Source organism: Pleurodeles waltl, chromosome 7 (genome assembly GCF_031143425.1).
Source record: "Pleurodeles waltl isolate 20211129_DDA chromosome 7, aPleWal1.hap1.20221129, whole genome shotgun sequence".
In the NCBI taxonomy this organism is placed as follows: Eukaryota; Metazoa; Chordata; class Amphibia; order Caudata; family Salamandridae; genus Pleurodeles; species Pleurodeles waltl.
Window position 1 is genome coordinate 483763345 of NC_090446.1, and position 21259 is coordinate 483784603.

General features: G+C 42.6%; 1 protein-coding gene across 1 annotated transcript in view; it reads right to left on the minus strand.

The window, feature by feature from the left end:
- The window catches only part of DOC2A (double C2 domain alpha), an 846604-nt gene that overhangs the window by 649040 nt on the left and 176305 nt on the right, over nt 1-21259 (minus strand). Inside the window, exon 3 of the mRNA XM_069244126.1 lies at nt 395-474. Coding sequence (XP_069100227.1) covers nt 395-474 — 80 coding nt within the window. The remainder of the gene's footprint in view (nt 1-394; nt 475-21259) is intronic.

Genomic DNA, 21259 nt, shown 5'->3' on the forward strand with positions numbered 1-21259 from the left:
GTTGTATTTCACTTTTGTGGTCTGTATTAATATGACTGAATAAAGGTGTTTTGCATTGTACTGAAAAGTAAGACATCACAGGTTTACTATCACATTTCTTCTTTGAGGCAGAGATTTTATATAAATAAACTCTTACGTTGTCTATCAGATACTGCTTCTCATGGCTCCAATCCTCGTGATTCCTCCCTTTTACTGCCACCACCCCATGACCCCCAATGTATTGGATCCCAGGGTAAATCTTTCCATGCCCAGTACTGCTGGTAGTCCAAAACAGAACACTCTGGTAGCCCTTCACCTTGAAATTGCCACACAGCATTCCAAGGACACAAAAGGAAGGCCCTGGCTTGCACTGTTGCAGAAGCAAGGGTGGTTGGAGGGGGGAGGCGCTGGTTACCTTAGCTCGCAGCACGTTGCATTGCAGAGTGCACTTCTCCTGGTCATACAGCAAGTCAAACTCCAATGTGCCGAGCGCTGCTGGAATACAAAATCAGAAAAAAAGGATCAGAGCTGGCCATCCTCAGAGAGAGCTAAAAACACAGCAGACGTGACACAGAAGCAGAGCACGTCGGTTCACATGGCGATCGTATTGACATAGCATCGAATTAAATTGGGCAGGAGGGGACACTATACAAGGAGAGGCAGGCTGCCAGTCAAGCCTTGCATACTTCAGACCCCCTTCATTTACAGCAACTACAGGTTATGCTCTGCCCGTCTGTGACTCCTGAGCACAGCCTTAGATCCTCATTGTTGTGAGGTCCCTTTTGTCTCCCTGGTGTCTCTGTCCCTGAGAGCTATGTACTCAGAGTGCCTACAGCTCTAGGTGCCCAGTTACAGAGGCAAGAAAACGCGGACCTGGGAGTACTCTGAAGAATGAAGAAATATGGATGGACTGGATCATTCTTTTTCTGATCCCCCTAGTAAATTCATGTGGATATTTGAATGTGCGAGCAAAGCTGTGCCCATCCGGATGCGGGTGTACGTGTGAGCCTGTGACGTCTGTGTACATATATAGAACTGTAAATGTATGTGTGTTTGTATCAGTGTCTTGGTGTTGATAGCTCTGTGTCGACCAAGGGGGGTAGCTATAGTGGTGCAGCAGGTGCAGTGGTACCCGGGCCCAGAGGTGGGAAAATGTTTGCCCTACAACACTATTTGTCTTATGTGTGCAGTGATGTATTTAAGGTAGTGACTTATAGTGTTAGAACTCTTCAGGTATCAAAGAGCCAATGCACCATTTATTCACTGCTGATCTGGTGCAATAGGCCTAAATGATGAGCACCACATACAATAACAAGCTGGCTAGATACTAATATCTAAGCTTGCTTATATTATGTTGTAAAGCATGGGTTAACAATCTGTGGCTTAGACATTCTTCAATGAAGCAGCAAACACTTAGAGACCCTCTTGATATGTGCTGAAAGTAGTGCTGATTTATTGTCACACCAATCAAAGCAGTTAGACAAAGATTTGCACAGCTAGTAGGTTTCGCTTATATATTCAGTTATACACCAGACTTACTGTATTTGTTCATTTAATTCCCAACAGAGGACTACCAAGCGTGCTGAATCTCAGGAGCACCCAGTGGCTGAATGTGATTGCTAAGGAAGTCAAAGGGTTATTCCTCTAATGGAAACAATTAGAAGATCTCTCATTTCGGATACAAAGCAATTACGTTTATTTTGCTGTAAATTGAACCAAAGTACCATTCATTGAAAAATGTTTGTTTATATGTAAAGCATAAATTAGAAAAGATAATTGAATTTCACAAAATGTGTGATGAATGAGTGTGCCTCTCAGATGTACAAATTATGCCTCGTGCATTCAATCAATCATTCAATCCATAAATCAATCAAAAAAGCTTTTTTGACTGCTAAAAAGCCAATCATAAAATAACATAAACACGTAAAATATTATAAAATCAAAAACACTCTAACCAGTAATCAGAAAGAATTAATAATAGTTTCGAGCTATACAAAAAGCTATACAAAAAGATTTGATGACATACAAAGCTAATCAGCACAGTTAAATATTTCAAATCAAATATTTCAGTATCAGCAACGCAAGGGTAACATTTAAAATAGAGTTAAAAAACTTATATTGATTGCATTTGCGTGTATCAGCTTTAAAAAAAAACATCCCACGGAGTAACATACAAGCTGGTTTGGCAACATACATAACAAGCATTTGCAATGCAACGGGTCTCGCGTTTGCTCATGTTAGAGCTGATCGCGTTGTAAACTCCTAACCCGACTTTTCATCTATCGGCAAAAGTGCTTTTATGTACGTAACCCGAAAAAGTGAAATTAACTGTGTAAAGCGCTCGACTTCTGCCAAGCGAAATCGCGCTAAGAAAATAGAGTAAAAGTAGTCCACGATCCGACAGAAAACAGCAAGCCTCGCATGTTTTCTGTACTTGGTCGCTGCGCTCGAGGAGGGCTAACCACCGGAAAAAGCATGACGTGGGCATGCCTTCCACTAATGAAAGCAAGCAGATTTTACTAGGCAAGCCCACGAACCAATCAAACACATTGAAGTGATGTCGACAGGGCTCCGAGCCCTTTTCTAATAACTAAAGCGTCTCGCTGCGATACGCATGCGCGAGCGCATGCAACGCAGGCTCGACCCTAAAAAGTACAATGCTGGTTTATATTGATGGAAGCTGTAACCATAAGAATGATAACCATAAGAATCATAAGAAGCATTCAAGAACAGGTATTCAAAATGTTCTCTTAAAAAAGTATATACGGGCATATTTACAAGAAACTGGTGCACCAGTTTTCTTGCATTGCCCCTGCCCCACCTAACGACACCATGGGTGCATCATATTTACAATACGATACACCAAGGTGGTCAGTGGGCCAATACCATCAATATTTTTGACGCTATTGTGCTGCTTTGCTGCACTAATGTCAAAATGTTGAGGCTTGTACCTCAAAGTGCAAAGAGGCCCATAGGTTTCTATGGGTGGGTCATTTTAATGCCTGCTTTGAGCAGGCATGAAAAATGATGCCAAAAATGGTGCAGTGAAATCTAGTAAATTTCACTGCACCATTTTTACGGGCCTCCTAGCGCCAGAACGCCCCCTTGCATGCATTGTGCCTCGCACAGGCATAATGTGGTACAAGGGAGTGCAAAGCGGCGCAAAGCGAGCATTGTGCCACTCTAAATGCGGTGTGGCAAATAAGCCTTCCTAACGCCACATTAGTGTAAAAAAAATGACACTAATGTGATGCAGGAAGGCACTAGGAGCTTGAAAATATGCCCCATAGCATTTACAAAACAATACAAAGTGAGCCACCCTCTGTGCAGAGGATTCATTAGAGGGGCAGGTACAAAAAACATGCAGTGTCATATTGTCCACAAGGGTGGTAGCTGCGAGGAACGAAAAGGATGAACCACCCCACTTTTTCCTCTTTGTCCTTGGGACCCCTGCCAGCAGCGCATTGGAGGAGCTCAGTGGATGGGCCGGATGACGCAGCCTAATCCTGTTCATGAGGCATAGAGGCCCAGAGTGGTAGAAGACTCTGTGAGTCAGGATAAGTCCTTTGAACTTCACTCTATCTTTGATGGGAACCCAGTCTAGCTCCTATCCTGCTGCATATGACTTCTTTTAGGTAATTTTAAAAGAATTTGAGCTGCCGCATTCTGAACTACCTGGAATGCTGTTGGGCCCCAGTAAAAGGTGTTTGCATAGTCCAGTCGAGACATGACAAGGGCATGAACTATCATTTGTAAGTATTGCCCAGGTTCAAAGTACAAACATTTCTTCTAAGATTTTAGGAGGTCAAAGCAAACGCCTTGAACACACTGACCTGTCTGTTGAATGAAATAGTGTTATAGAACTTTATTCTAAGATTCCACACTACAGCTGTAGGGGACATTGGTGGAGGAACATGGCTAGGCCAGCAATAATCATCCCATAGCAGGGGGCGAACTGAACAGTAGTACCTCGGTTTTACTAGTGTTGCATTGCAAATTGCACATGCATATTCATAAAAACACAGCTGAAAGGAATGCCTTGAAGTTAGTTAAGGAGTTAGGAGGAATTGTGTCTAACGTGAGGACAACCTGTGTGTCATCGGTGTATGACACAACTTGCACTCCTAAGGTTTCAATTAGCACAGCAAGCAGTGTCATATACACATTAAACAATGCTAGATTCTATGTCAACCCTTGGGAAATGCTGAACACTAGGAGCTTAGGTCCTAACAAGTAGAGCGCCACCCAGACCGCTTGATTATGGTCTGACAGAAAGGAGCGCTACATTCTCATAGAAAAGAGCAAGGCCAGTCCAAAGCGAGTCCACTGACACCAGTGTTTCTTAATCGTTGCAATTGAGTGGGGTGGGACACAGTATCAAACGTTGCTGATAGATCCAAAAGAAGGAGTGCCACTTATTTCCCCTGGTCCACCATCAACTGAATGGTGCCTGACACCTCAACATGAGTGGAAACGTGGCCTAAAACCAGATTGGAAGGGGTGTAGTAAGTGATGTTGTTCAAAGTATTCGGAGAATTGCTTGTTGACCCACTTCTCCAGCATCATAGAGAAGGCCAGTAACAGCCAGATAGGTTGAAAATTAGTCAATACTGACCTGTCTGCTGATGGTTTCTTTAGCAGGGGAATACGTTTTGCCTGTTTCCCGCAGCTCAGCAATCTAGCTGAAATATAGGAAGTATTTAGGAGAAGATTTAGGGTTGGGTTAATCATTTTTCAGTTGGCCAAAAGAATATGTGGTGGGCATGGATCATCAGTGATCTGCATTTGCAAGCTCTTAATGCTTGTTCAGAATCGGACAGCGAAAAGGACCTGAACGCATGTAGAGAACAAGCCAAAGCTTGAGAGGTGGTTGATGGCTGCTGTTCCGCCCCCAGCATATCCAGGAGCAGTTTGTTCCAGTGAGTGCCTCCACAATACCACTGATTTTATTATTAAAAAAGCCTGACAGCTGCGAGCACAGATTTGGAGAAGGTTCTACAGGTATTTGAAGTACATCCGGATGATTGAATCTTTTCACAATTTTAAAGACATCTCTGGGCCTGCTGTCAGAGTCTGCCACGTTTCTAGTAAAGAAATCATCTTAAGCCCTTTTATTGGCTTGATGATAGTCTTTCAGTGCACTTTTGTAAAGTTCTGTGTCTGCCAGTAAGCAGTCTTTCCTCAAGCTTCTTTCAATCTCTTACAGAGCTTGTGCTGACTCCCAAGTTCATCATTGAACCAAGGGGCAAAGTATCTGCTCTTTGCTCCACCAGAACTCTCTTTCAGTGGCACCACTGTATTTGCCATGTGTTTTAGCCAATCATTAATCACCCGAGAGTCTGCCTCAATATCCCCGCTTACTTTTGGGACACTAGAGCAGAGAGTGGCTTTTATCAGTTCGGTCAATGACGTAAAGCAGTTTCTGAGGGGAAGGGATGGAGTAATTCTTCTGCCTAACGATTCCTATTCTACCTTCTATTCAAAATGGATCATGGTATGGTCTATCCAATCATTCATAAGAATAACTAGGGCTTTTATCCGATCGTTAGTAAAAATAGGGTCATGAATGTGACCAGCTGAGTGGGTAGAAAAATTTACTAACTGTTTCATATTCCAGGAGGACATAATTTCAAGGATTAACCGACTGTTTGAATCCAAGGTATTGTGCAGATGCAGGTTCAGATATCCCAACCGGGTGAAGCTGTAATGTTTCAGAAGGTACTTGGATAGGCATTTGTTTATGGGTGCCAAGAATGCTCCTGCATGACCAGGTAGTCGGTCAATTAAAATCCCTGCTAATGTTTTATTGGTGGATAGTGAGAGACTGAAAACAAGTGATTCCACCCCTTGAAGCTCTGTAACCTCAAACTATGAGCATCTGAGGGATTGTTTAAAAAACATTGCTACCCCTCCTCCTCTCTTACCCACCCTGTCGCAGTAGAGCATACCATAGCTTGTGGAATCACCATTGTGATATCCATTGCCGAGCTCTCAGATAACCAGGTTTCTTGAGGAACAGCACATCTTGTTGATCATCCATGATAAGTTTGCTAATGTGGAGCAATCCAGTTATGTGGAGCTCTTGTGATCATAAATAATATTCTTAGACCGACTACAACTTGGTAAAGACCTAGAACAACTGACACATAACGGGGTAAGTCTGGTTTCGGGATTAAAGCCCATGTCATCAATATGAGTGCTAGTGCATAGTGAAAGATGCTCTGCTTAAAAGTGAACTAGCCACTGCCTCAGATGGGACTGAAAACCGGCAGTGTGACTCGCGATGAGCAAGGTCGGAGCACGGATGGGCGCAGACGGGCTTACCTTTGGCATGCCTGCTCGCACCCCCTGGAGGCATCCACTACAGGCCCGCTCACCAGCTTGTTTTAAGTAAGCTAGGGACATCCCCCAGCCTACATCAAGAATGCTGCTTGCCTCAAAATGGTGGCACTAATGCACAGGCTGATTCTCCCAGCACCTGATTGTACTCCTCTAATAAAGTTCCTGGTGCTAGTTTTATCCTGTAACAATCCTGCCCCCAACACCAGTAGGGATAAAATGAGAGCGAGCATTCTGCGACCTCAAAAGTAGTGCAGGAGCTCGGGTCTCTCCGATCACTAAAAGAATGGATCCGGAGCAGTTAAAATGCAAGTGCGAGTGCGGAAAACAGTAACAATTCAGGTTCAAATTCAGTTTAAAACAGAATGTTAAAAGAGAGTTAAAACAATTTCCAGATTTGAATGTAAAGATATTTTCAAATAACACGTAAAGCACAGTGCTTACAGACCTAGACTGGCGTCCACACACTGGCTTGTTAATCACCAGCACGTCCTCCCAGAGGAAATAAAGAATCATTTAAACCAGTGGTTCCCAACCTGTGGTCCAGGGAACCCTGGGGGTCCGCGAAGCCTCCTCAGGGGGTCAGCGACTGCTTAAAAATTAAATAATATTAGCAGATTAGGTCCCCAACTTTCAGTAATGACTCAGTGGAGGGTCCCTGGATTCCCATAATGATTCAGTGGGGGTCCCCGGGTGTCAGTAATAATAAAGTAGGGGTCCACAAAAGTCAAAAGGTTGGGAGTCACTGATTTAAACCATTCACATACAATAAAAATAATGCCAGTGCCAGAACACATCCTTGGTGCACTCTCCTCGCCAGGAAAAAAGATTCAGAGCACATGCCCCAAGCCTGGCTGAGGTTGAAACTCTGCAGTGCAATTCCCTTAAAAAGTCAATGAAATACTTAACAATACCAATCTGGGTGACACTGTTCTATAATTTACCTCGGTTCACCCTTCTAAAGCACTACTGAGGTCCATAAAGTAAATGTACAGGGCCCCCTTTTTGCCATAGTATATTTACTAATGATCAGGTGCAAATTGAGGTATTGTTCATGAGTAGCAAGACCATCCCTAAAACAATACTGCACCCGGGAAATTGCCGTGGTTTCTTATGCCCCAGTCTCAATTCCACAAATGACAATATGTCCGAAAGTTTTGACTGGTCACCTTAACAATGAGATCAGCCTGTAGCATTGTGGATCTTGCCTGATGCCCTTTTTGTAAAAAGGGAGAGTCAGAGCCGAATGCTAGGAGCTGGGTTGCTTGGTGGCAGCAGCACAATTTAGCACATTAGTAAGTATAGGTGCCCAAAAATGTATGTCCTCCTTATAGAAGTCTGTAGGGATCCTATCAGGGCCAGGGCCTTATGCATAGGAACGGATTTAATAGTCTCCAACGCCTCATTCAACTCGAACCTAATGTTTAAAGGGGAGGTTAAACAAACTTCTTATGGACTATCATCACCTTCCTTGGAAAACAAATAAATGGTTTTAAAGTATGTAACTCATGCCTCGGTGGTAATGTTAGTTCCTAGGCTATCTGTGCAACTCTCGACTATTTGGGCCTATTTATTATTTTCCCAAAACATCTGGGGCCGTATTATAGAATACTGCGCACTCTTCTTGTTTGCGCAGGGTGCACCTTTCAAAAGGTGTCCTTGACACAAAAGGCACATTATATTGAATGTGCCGCCCGCCAGGGCAGCTGCTAACTCATAATGCCCACGGGCAGTGCATGTAAGAGAAATATGGAGCAGCTCTTTAAAAACTGTTCCGTGTTTCTGTGTGCAGGCAGCAACACCCCTGCACGTTCAAAGGGATTTAGCGATTGCCTTGCAGTGGGTGACTGGGCCCACCTGCACGGGGATGCCTGAGGGGTCCCGCGCCAGAAGGCTGCCTTTTGAAGGGACACTGGAAGTGCACCACTTTTTTTGTTCCACACATTCAGTGTGCCTTCTAAAGGCATGTTTGCCTCTGTGCCCACGTCGGTAATACGGCGGAAGCGCAGAGGCAAAGTGATTCCCTCATTTGCATAGGGCCACGCTCCCATGCAAGTGAGGAAACACCCTCTGATGATAGCGTTTGCGCTATATGTGCATCAGTGCTATCAGTATTACAGAAGGGGTCCCATAACATCTGCGGCCTCTTCTATAATACCAAAGTACCCCACGGTTGCGCAAATAGGTGCAAATGCTTGTTGTGCTCAGGGGGTGTGCAAATTGGGTGCAAACGCCTGTTGCACCACTGGGCACTTTGGTATTAATATGGACACTGATGTCTTTTGCTACAGTGGCATTAAGAAGGTTTTCCCACTACTTTTCCTTAAAGGCATGCTTCCTAAGCTTGATTGTTATTTATATAGAGATCTTAATGGGGAGACTAGAGATCTATCTAAAGCTCTGTCCTGTGGCAGTCTGTTAAGGGCAGCACGCAGCTCTTGGTTAGCCATCCTACATTTTTTTTAAACCAGCCAGGGGGAGTGCTGTTAACAATTTTTGGTAGACACATAATTAAGGTTCTTATTTGATGGTTAAGTATGCCAAATTCATTACTGTATCTACTGAACAAACAAAAGCGTTCATGATATGCAATGTGAAAATGTATGACCCTATTTATGTCGCGCTTTCACTACGCAACGTGGCGCATGTGCAACGCAACTCTTAAGGCAGACTTATGAAGCCATGCAAGGCCTTAAGGTGGCCTTGCGTGCTTTTATAAATCTCGAGTAACGCAATGCTGCGCAAATTGCTGAGTTGCATTACTCTACCCTGGGAGCCATTCCATGGGCGCTGCAAGGATATTTACATGCAACTCCCATGGATTTGGATGCATTCCCAGATGTACCAGAACTGGTAAACCTAGGAATGTGCCAAAATGTTATATCTCTATTTGTCTTTGTTACTTCCTCTTTCTATGAGTGCTGCATTCTGCAGCACACATGGAAAGAAGGAAAGAAGAATATGTGTCAGGGGATTGTTTTTCTGCAGTAAGGTGTCTCTTCCTAAACTAAAACCACCCTCCTTACAATGGAGCGACCCTTGCAAGGATACCCGTGTTGGCACTAGGCTGTCAAAATGGCACCAGTGCAGGGAGAAAGGCAGGAATGCACTATATTATTTTATATGTGGTGCATTCATGCCCCTTCCCTGTCACGCAGTACAGCAAGGTGACTTGCTGTGCTGCATGACTTGGCCATAAATATGGCCCATAATCTATAACAGTGTACTGGCCCCATCCAATGAATGTCGGTGATTGGTCCTTGAAATCACCCACTAATCCAACTGCATTGCAGAAACCAGGGTTTACCAGATGATGGTATAATTGCGCCCCCCCAGAGGTTAGCCATTCAAGGACGAAGATCCTTCTGGCCAGATTCAAACAGTCCGATCAATGTTATGTTACCATCCAATATGACATAAAGATCTCCCCCAGTTATTACATTAAAGCACTTGAGTACATAAAACAGTCTATTCCTTAAGCAATGCAAAGCTAAAAATAAACCATTGATATTACAATCCTTATTATACCAACTAACAACATCATAACAAGCATTTGCAATCCAATGGGTCTCGCATTTGCTCGAGTTAGAGCTATTAGCATTGTAAACTCCAAACCGGACTTTTCTTGCACATAAATTGAAAATTGAAAGTAAAACAGTTTCACATAACTCACAGGACTTTTCTTGCCAAATAAACTGAAAAGTAAAAGTTTCACATAAGCGAGCCGAGAACCGCGATCAGTGCAAAGAAGACACACAAAGGGAAGTAACAGTTTGCTCGCAGTGAAACCTGTCGACAAAAGTGCAATTATTAATGTAACCGGCAAATGTGCAATTATCTATGTAACCAACAAAAGCGCAATTACCTATGTAACAGGATCAGTGTCATGCAAAGCGCTTGACTACTGTCCAGCGAGATCATGCTGCGAAATAAAGAGAAAAAGTAGTCCAGAAACCAGACAGAAAGCATCGAGCTTCGTATGTTTTCAGTAGTTGGTCGGTGCGCTCGAAGAGGGCTAAACACTGGAAAAGGCATGACATATGCATGTCTTTCACTAATGAAAGCAAGGGGATTTTTAAAAGGCAAGCCCACAAACCAATGAAAGTGACTGACGTGACATGGGCATGGTTAGAAGCACAAAGAGAGATTACAACAGGGGACTCAGCGCTTTGCGTTCGCCCCTAAACAACATTTAAAGGCACTTCTAGTAGACAGGCTGGTAGACAGAACATTGTTCCTCACAGCATGCAAGACTGATGAGTAGGGCAGCTATACATTGAATAGGTCAAGCAGAAAGATAAGGGGCAGGAAACCTTTTAAAATAAATACAACATATTAACTACTTCCTGAAGTAGAAAACATATATAAAGAAAAAAAACAGTTCCCAGAAAGCGAGGACTCCTGGAAGAATACAAGGAAATGTGGTCAACAGGCTAGGCTCCACAGAAGGGGCAAAGCAAAGCTGGACGGCTAAACAACGCCACCAAACAGAAAGTAAGCAAAAGTGTGCAACTATCTTTCGTGGTAGCCTCTGCAAATGAATTCCCGTAATCTCGGCTACAAGGACACCAAGTAATGTGATGATGTCTGTGTTTAGAACTTTTCTTTGGAATTCGAATTGGACCTTTAAAAAAGTGGCGCGACAGGTCGCAAAACCAGACCACCTCCAGGCTCTGCTCTACTCTGCAATAATGTTGAAGGAAAAATATTCATCAAAGTGGGACTGACGGTAGTGCAGTAGCAGCATTACATTCAGAACCTGCTAGAAGGAAGTCAAAGAAAAGAATCAAAGTCTTTCTGAGGCTGAAATAATCTGGTTAAAGCGCACTGAAGTTGTTTACCTGAGAACTCACTTTGAAGAGAGTGGTTGTAGAGGATCTGGCGAAGCTGGAAGGCACTACATCACACCATATACCACAGAGGTGGATCTGAGTATTCACCCCACTTCGAGGGTAGAGTGGCACCTTCGAGCTGTCCAGTGCAAAGGCACACTGTGGCAAGTAAACGCTGCCATCAAGCTGGAGGTGCCTGTAGCCACCTGGGACATCCTTATGTGTAGGCAGGGCCTGGGCGGGCACCCTGCCTTAACGGTGAGCACAGGATGTGCTCAGGATAACAGGGGACATGCAAGGAATGCCACCAAACCCACACGCCTGAGGGTACAGTGAAAACAAGTAGGAACATTTGAAGGTCACAAAGGGGCATTGTCACGGTGACATGTACGCATGGCATTGTGACTTAAAGCGCTTACGCAAAATGATGATTGTGGCTGATGAAATGGCTGAAGCTCTGGCAGGGAATCGTGATTTGCATGGCTGGAACACACTGCATGGATGCAAGAATGACGGGATTCATATCCCTGATCTCAAGAGAAACCTGCTTTCCCGCATCCGATGATGTTGAGGCATCACGACACACGTTGGCTGTTACTATTTGATGGCAGTCGGTGGCTGATCACTCTCTCCATACCACCATTGTATCGCAACATGACAGCTTGAGGCAACATACAGTGCTTGAAATGGAAAACAAGCATTTGGAATGCAATAGTCTTGTGTTTGCTCGAGTTAGAGCTCACAGCGTTGTAAATTACTGACTGGACATTTATTGCCACACAGAGTGAAAAGAACGAGGAAGAGAGCGAGAGCGAGCTGGCCCTGGAAAAGCCCTCCTCTGATGTTGGTTTATGTTTACAGAGGGAGCTGGTGGGGAGAAGGGACTGAACACACACCCACAATGCAAGGAAAACAGGCCAATACTGAAAGAAAAAGTCCCCTTCAGAAGAGATAACCAGGACATAGCATAATTACACAGTACTTTGTGCTGCTCCCAAAGTGAAAAAAGGCAGGACAAAGAGGCAGAACTGACCACTAGCAAGCAAGGATTTTTGAAGGACACTGCAACTAACAAATCAAAATGCTGGAACTCACTCTATTGTATACTTTAGTATACAGCAGGCCCAACGCTAATGCTCGACCTAAAAATGAACATAAAAAAATTACATTTGTCAGAGAAAACTACCCATAAGATCTGAATACATAGTGGGTCCTGGGATGAATACATACTCCCTACACAGAAAGATGAAAAAGGACAAATTAAGGTTACCAGTCCACCCCTGGGCCTGCCAACAGCAGAGCCGGAAGCCGCCAAACAAAAACAAGGTATACTTTACAAGGGCCATGTTTCCTGGAACAAGAAAATGCCACGTATTTGCATATAGGAAAGCCAATCCTCCCTCCCAAGCTGTTTGCGATACCCAAGACATTCCAACAAACAAGGTTCAGCCTTATTCCACTGCTGGCACCTACTGCTGAGGTTGATTGAACAGAAGTGCACCTCGTTCTTTACAGTAGTCTATTGAAGTTAAAACATTTCGTTCTGATCTATGAGTGGATTTAAACTATTCTCACATGGTACACTAAATCTATTTGAGTAAATAGAACCAGAAGGCAATAGGGCATGTATAGAAGCTTGACAAGGAATCAGATGTCTGTAAAGAAAAAAAGCCCGGAGTTAATAAGTTAATGTGGTCCCCCAATAGATTGTCTGCCGTTTTGTGAGCAAACAGGCATTATGCTATGCCTGAATTCCTACAATTAAATATAACTTACATTCCAAAAAAAGCACTTCCAATGAGGTGAAAGTAAACACTCAGTTTATAGCATTAGAGTGAGAATAAAATATTCCTCTGTGTGGATCCAAGGTATGACTGCCAATGTTTCAAGCTTATGGCTGAAGGGGACTCACCGAAGGAAGTCTTCAATTGAAAGATTTTGACCAAAAGCACAAACACAAGAGGTTTTGATATGTCAAACCTTAAAAATGCTGACTATAATTGACAGCACAGTCTAAAGAAGATCAGACATATGTACTTTTTGTGTTTTTTTTAAATAATTACAGAGAAACAGGTTGTTTTTCATCTGCATTTATGTGCACAAATCTGTAAAAACTAGTGGCACTGGAACAATTTCCAGATTGTGGGTGCTGACATCAATCTTACATCACTGAAGTCATGTCATAGGGTTTGTGAAAAATCCAAGCATCATACTAAGAACAAAAGTAGCAAATGAGGCACTCCAATTCAGCAGGAGAGTGGTAAAGGCGTGGTATTTAGCCAGTGGTGCACTTTAGAGTACAGAGTGGCACACATATCCCTAGAGTATGGTGTCATAGGACACTATTATTTACAGATAGCACTATTCCTATTGAAATGGCCACTAATGTTACAGTTTTACAGATTAAACTGTATAGCACACAAACAATAATGAGTGGAAATGGGTTTCACAAATATTTATTATATGTGCATCACCAAGTAAAGTACCTTGATATGTTTCGATCACATTAAAATCTTTGCTTCCATCATGTTTTAGAATTACAAAAAATTGTGCTTCATGTCTGCTTTCCTACCTTCTGATATATCTTGAATATTTGGTATAGTTCATTTACAACTGTTTACATTTTGTCATCCTACAGTCTTTCCTTCTATACTCGCTGTACTCAGGAAGATTGTCACATGATTCACTTTACAAAGTTCTCTCACTTTACAGTCAGAGAAAGAAAAGTAAACACCAATCTCCATGTTAAAAGAATAAGCTGCAATTTGACAAAAGGTGACATTTGACCTCTGTCTTTGAATGCACATCAAATGTGACAAGGTAAAAACAACCTTTAAAGACATATTTATTGTTCATTCACTTTCTGAACTAGATCATGTTTTTTTGGGGTGCTGCAACCACCCTCACCCCTATTCCCAACACGTATGAAAAAAACTGAAAATTAAAAGCCTTATGTATATTTAATCAGAGTGGATACCCATGCACATTCAACATGGTCATATCGTCAGTCTCAACAAAAGAGATGTTTGGTTCCAGGAACACATTTATTGACTTAATTTATGATTTTTACTCTTTTTAATTATGCGTATATATGAACATATGTGTAGTTGTATATGTGGTTTTATTGTTTTTTTAATCATGGAAAAACAGAAGTGAATACTTAAATAAAATGAAAATTTGTATGTGGTCTGTATGCTTGTTCATAAATGTGGGAGAATCTGTTTTGCATAACTGTGTACTTTTGTAGGACACACTGCTGTATGTATATGAGCCTGTAGTGCTCAATTCCACATGCTTAAGTATGCAGGGACCAATCCTGCATTCTTGAGTATGCATTTTTCACTCCTTTGGGCATAATATATGCAGTGCTCGTGCTCCTGTGCTTTATTACACAGTGCTCATGCTCGCTTTCTTGAGCCTGCAGTGCTTTATGTGCTTGACTGCTTGAATATACAGTAATCACCACTACCTTCTTGAATATTGTATTATGTTCTAACTTTTGTATAGCATTTACCACCCCTGTGGGGGAGCTGGAGTGCTTACCTTCCTCACGCGCATTGCAAGCAGCACTGTGTAGTGAGTGTGGTTCGAACAGTATTATTTTAGTTTTGAACCTATACGGGAAGTGTTCTTATGTCGACTACCAAGATACAGTTTTCACGTAATGGGACACAGCGCTTGGCAGTGTGAATGGTGAGGGTATGTGTGGGACAGACATGCAAATTATAATTATAATGAGGACTAACCAGCCTAGATACACACAGGCAATCAGATGTTGTGTGTTTGTATATGAAAGAGGGTGCTATTCAAAGGAGGTACAGTTATCGATACAGAAACATGCACCAGGCAGAGATGCTGTTGAATGAGTAAATCATACCAAAAGTGCAAGAATGGAATAGATGGCAAAAGCAATAGCCATGCATCATTTTATCTTATGTATTTATTTGATACTGTCGCCTGCTGAACAAATACACCCCTTAGGATAAAGGAAGCAGAAGAGCAGTCAAGATTGGCAACCTGGGCAGAAACGACAAAACTTTAAAAGGCCCACATTCCATCTATTCCAGCTAGGCCGAAGTAAGCCAAAATTTTGAGTAGGGGTTCATGCCCCAACCTCCTCTTAGCCTCTCAAAGGAGTAAAAGTACCAGCTGGATGAGCACTAATCGGGTTGTAGCTCAGATCCTAGCTAGACTATGACCATGCACATGCAAGAGTAAAATATGAAGTGCTTGGTAGGCTGCTGTCTTGATTCCACAAGAGCAAATTGTCTTGCCTTGAGTAACTCTGCAGTCCTCATCCCTCCATGTGCACCCAACACTTATTGTAGATCTAAGAGACCCTTGATCTTTCTAGTTTAAATAATGCGGCACCCTCCTGACCTATACTTTCCTCCGAGAACAACTTCCATTTTCATTATTAGTAGTAAATGTAATTTCAGGGTAAAAAGAGACAATAATGTTAAAGGGGGCTTACCTTGCTTCCATTATTTCAATGAGGACTGCAGCATGGCACTGATTACCCAGTCTTAGCACAGTTCTTTTTTGTCCTGGTAGCCATGTTCAAAACACTTTTTATTTAGGCCTCCACAAATTACCTTGTCTTCCAAGCTCCTTTGTCTGGTCTATTTCCACTCTACCCCTCCCCACCCTCTAATGTTCTTTTCACCTCTAGCCAGAGGTCTTCGAGCTAAAACAATGGTACCTAAAAAGTACCATTTCCTTTCTTGAACAACTCATATCAACCGGTCTGAATGCTGGCTCCAGCCAGCAGAGTGTGTTGATTGAGTGTACTGGATACTGCAGCTTTAGTCTGGTCTGGGAGAGCAGAGCTTTTGCCTGCCTTGTTCAAGAACGTTAGTCTTGGGCCACACATGCACACTGAAAAATTAGATTGCCACTAATATTTTAAGGGTGATTGTTAAGTCTTGAAGAAGCCTTGCTGATTCCTGGCCATTTTGTCCTACCCTGATGACCCTTCGGATTGCACTGCCAGCGAAGAAAAAAATCAATCCATCTTCTACCACATTAAGGCTGCTCGCAATGTCTCTGGCTAGCCTTGCTAATTCCTGGGTCCATCCTCTGGACCGACAACATTGCAGAGATATCACCCACACCCTGCCATTATTAGCACTTAAAGCTAAAGCACATTGAGCCTGCCCACTAGTACCTTTACACATCCCTAACTTTGGCCAGAATTATCTTGGTGGCAGGGGCGCCAGTTGGTGCAGTGGTCTGAAATTTTCTGATCAAGTCTGCCATGCAATGCTCACTCATGTTTGAGAATACAGTGCTCCTTCCTGCAATTTTGGGTAAGCAGTGCTTATTCTCATGTGCTTGAGTATGCAGTGTTGCTCCTGCATTTTGAAAATGCAGTGCTTGCTCTCATTTGCTTGAGTATAACATGCCATCTCCTGCATTCTTGAGTATGCAGAGCATGCTTCCCTGTGTTTGTATTTCCAGTGCTCACTCGGACATTCTTGAGGATAAAATACCAACACTCCTGTGGTTATGCAGTGCATACTCATACATTCTTGACTTTGCTGTGTTTCTTCCATTGGGCTTGAATATTGAGTACTCACTGTTATTTCTAATTATTCAGTGCTTACTCATGTATTTGTAAGTTTGTAGTGCTCACTCTCGTGTGCTTAAGTATGCACTCCTTCATTGTTCAGTGGCTCTTACTCTTATGTGCTATAGTATACTCTTCTCACTCATGTATTCTTCAGCCTAAAGTGCTCTCTCGTGTGCTTAAGAATGCACTGTTGATTCCTGCAATGTTGGGTACACTAAGCTCACTCTTGTGTGATTGAGCTTACCCTGCTCAGTCCTGTATTCATAAGCATGCAGAGCTCATTCACTTGTGCCTGAATGTTCAATACTCACTCCTGAATTCTTGAGTATGAAGTGCTAATTACATTGTGGCTTGAATTTATTAAGAGCTTACTAATGCATTCATGAGTATGCAGTGTTCACTCCCTTGTTCTTTAATATTCAGTGTTCACACTTGGATTCTTGACTGTGAAGTGCCCACTCTCATGTGCACTCTTGCATTGTTGGACTTGCAGCGCTCACCCTCATATTTGATCATTCACTGTTTGCTCCTGCATGACTTAACCTGGAGTGCTCAGTCCCTTGTGCTTAGATATTCAGTGCTCATGTCTACATTCTTGAACAAGAAGTGCTCACTTGTATGTGCTTAAGTGTGCACAGCGTGGCCCTGCATCATTGGGTTTGCATTCCTCACTTTCGTGTTTGAGCACTAATTGCTTACTCCTGCATTCTTGAGTTTGCAGTGCTCACTCCTTTTTGCTTCAAAATGTAGGGCTCACTTTTCCATTCTTGAGTATTCAATGCTCACACCTGCATTTTCGAATATTCATTGCTCACTGTTGCATTCCTCACTCATATGCTGAAGTATACAGTGCTCACTCGTGCATCCTTGAGTATGCGGTGCTCAGTCCCTTGTTCTTGAATATTCAGGGCTCACTCTTGCATCCCTAAGTGATTTTAAGTGGTTCTGATCTATGCAGGTAAGGAATTTCATAGTTTTGCAGCTTGAATGGAGATAGTAGTGCCACCATGGATTTCTTTCTGCCTTCGTGAATTAACAAGTGCAGTGTCACTCTAGAACATAAGTTCTTGGGTTGGGAGTATTTTGCGACTGGTTGAATGAATGACAGTTGTTTGCCATTGATAGGTATGGGTGGGATTCATAGTTGTTTAACAGAGAATCTTCTTGCCATGGGGAGCAGGTGTGCAGCCTTAAGGACCAGAGAGATAGGGTTTGGTCATTTATACTGTACTCAAGTCTGCATTCTTGAGTATGTACTGCTCTCTCCCTTGTGCTGGAATATTCAGTGTGCACCCCTGCATTCTTGAATATGTAGTGCTCACTATCAGGTGCTTAAGTGTGCAATGCTTGCTGCTGAGTTTTTGGGTTAGTAGTGCTCACTTTTATGTATGAGTGTGCTCTGCTCACACCTTCATTCTCGAGTATGCAGTGGTCATTCTCTTCTTCTCAGGTGTGCCACGCCCATTGGACTGATAGAGCCTTAGCCCCGCCCCATCCTCTGCCGAAGCCCGGGCTGTGCAGCTCCAGCTTCAAGGACACAGGCAATTCTTGAGTTCTTGTGGGCTGTGCTGGAATGGGGCTGAGGCCTGTGGCGAATTCGTAGTATTTTGCAGGTTTTCAAAAGGCCATCTAATTGTAAACGAGTCTTCTGCTTTCACTTCATCCTGCGCTCCTTATCTTCCTCGTTCTTGTAAGGACTGTTGCTGTCGCAGTGGGGGAGTATATTCATGGCCACTGGAATTATGCGCTAGGGAGGGCCAAATTATGCGGCCGGGTTACGTAAACTGTGGTAAGGAAAGCCAAATTATGCTGCACATTTTGTGATAGTATTAATTCCTTATTTTGTTATTTTTAAACTTGATAACACTGTCTGGGAATTAGTTGCACCTCATGTGTACCAGTTTAACATCTAAATATAGCAAAAAGCTACAGAAAGGTGGCCAGTCAACCTTTACAAAGGGCCTTCCACTGTGCGACAATTTGCTGCATTCTTAGTATATGTGGCAGACGATGGATTAAGTGGCAAATATGGCAAATATACTATTATGCAAAAATCGCAGCAGCTGCACAATTACATAATTCCATTGGCCCTGAGTGTATATCAGGGGCAATATAGAGGTGGGCAAGCAGACTAGCAATAAGGAGTGCCAAGTTAGGGCTTAACAAATTATCAGGCTTGACTCTAAGGGCTATAATGAAAACAAAGCCCTTTGCATCGTATGTAAATGGTTGTGTAAAAAGGTACTAAAGACTCTTCAAAAAGTGTATTTATTTAATGTGCAAGCCTTTCACTTCTGAACACTGGAATGGACTGTTGAATTAAGTGACATTTATCAGACGTCTTAGAGCAGATTTACTAACTTTAAGCATTGGGTTTGTAAATGTTTATTTTGAATTCATGTTTGCTGCCAACTGCCTGAAAATAATGCAAAGCAGAGCTTTGTTCTGCTTTACTTTATTTTGTGTCAAAGCGCTGTCCCAAGGGCAGTGCATGAATGATCTATATTTTGATGGTTTTTAATGCTAGGCCATGTCTACTAACCATAGTAGAGGTGGCTTTGTGCCAAGAAATATTGCATCTTTGAGGAAGGTGTTAAAAAGGAGAAAATATATTTGTTTCTCTGAATGCTTCTTGCTTAGCATCTGTGCTGCAATGGCCTCCAAAGTGGGAAAAGTTAGTATTAGTATTTTATACACAGTGCATAACCTACACCACACATCACGTATGCAGCATTGCAATTCTGTGCAAAGATGTGTGTATTGGACGGATTGCCCATCAGCGCTAACTTAACAGATATGGCGCTGTCCTACTCTCTACTCTCACGCAATGTAGTGCTGCAACTCTAGTTGCTGCACTGCGTTGCATGGTTTTTAGTAAATCTACTCCATAGTTTCTAAATAAACCTAGATATATTAATGCCTCTAATGATTTTGGTATTAGTGAACCATGACACAAGAAAAATTGACATGTTAACCCTGCAAGAGTTCTAGATTTGGCTCTGGCTTTAAGTGGCTTGGACACCTCTATAAAAGGGAATTTGTCCAAAAATCTGACATTTTGTTGCAGGATCAGCAAGCCACTAACTCAGCACTCACATAGGCGCACCTTTCACACAGCACTCACAACGCTAACTATGCATTCACACCACTCTCAGTCACTCAGCACTTACATGGGAACAACTCTTACACAACAAAAAATAAATTACCCAACACTCCTAAACATGCACATATGTCCACAAATGCACTTGCAGAATATCTGTTCTTCCCAAAGCACTAGATTCCTATTTAGATCCATCTACAACCACAGGGTGGGTGCAAGAGTGAAGAGCATTCTGAGGCTGGTGGATAGAATGGGAAGGGTGACTGTGCTGGGGCTGAGTGGGCTGGTGTGGGGGCGAGATCACTCTCAGTCTGTGGGGATGAGCCGGGAGGGAGTGGTATTGTGGTAAAGAAGGGAATGCAGGAAAAAGCTGCTGGAGGGGAAGCAAGTGCAACAGTCTAAGAATGAAACAGTGCATCTCAGGCCATGGGCTGGTGTTGAGTAGGGACTGCAGGCTAAGTGTGTGTGGGCACAAGTTGTAGATCTACCTGACTTTTTCAAGGCTAGACTGGAGACGAGTAGATAAAGTATCCAACTAGAAAAGATGAAGTAAGGGAGCTGTATTCGTATCCAGAACTGTTTTAGAACTGGAAGCGCACGCCCAAATACAACTCTTAGGACTTACCAAGGTCTTTTGATTCTTTGCTTACTTAGGACTCTACTACTTTCTGTACATATGGTATATACTAACCCTTGGTGTCCTTATATATTTTATGACACCGGAACAACATACGTATCTAATTAGGATACGAATACTGCTCCCTTACTTCATCTTTTCTAGTTGGATACTTTATCTACTCGTCTCCAGTCTAGCCTTGAAAAAGTCACTGTGTGACGAAACACGTGTTTGCTGTGCTTGATTGGCTGTGTTAATCGAAACACAACTATTGATCCAAATAAATATCTTTCTGGAACACAGAGAAGAGTATTGTACTATTCATACCGATCAGTCATACCAAAGTTTGCACCTGTATTGTACTACTACATATGCTTTGTGTGCTGTGGTTGTATCTGTTTAATTTACCTGGCAGTTCTACTTCTTTACAGCACTTGCCTTCACTCTCCATCAGACCTAATCTCCTTCTATTTCAATTATTACTGTTATGCAGATAATACACAAACCATTTTTAAGTATGAAAACCCATCTGACTTTGACTCATACTTAAATAGACAATGCCTCAAGTGGTCACATAAAGGAAGATCTCTAATCAAAGGAAAATAAACATGTAACAAATCGAAATATTCATATGCAGCAAATGGATCAAACTCCACAAGATGACCTCAGCAACCTGTCAGGCAACCAAACAACTCAGCCAAGTGAGAAACCAGAGTAACCATAGACTCCAATCATTCAATCATGTTCAGATTGGGTTTGTCCACTTTGTTTAAACTGCAGCTTTTCACTTCTTTCCCTCACATTGGTAATAAAGATTGCTC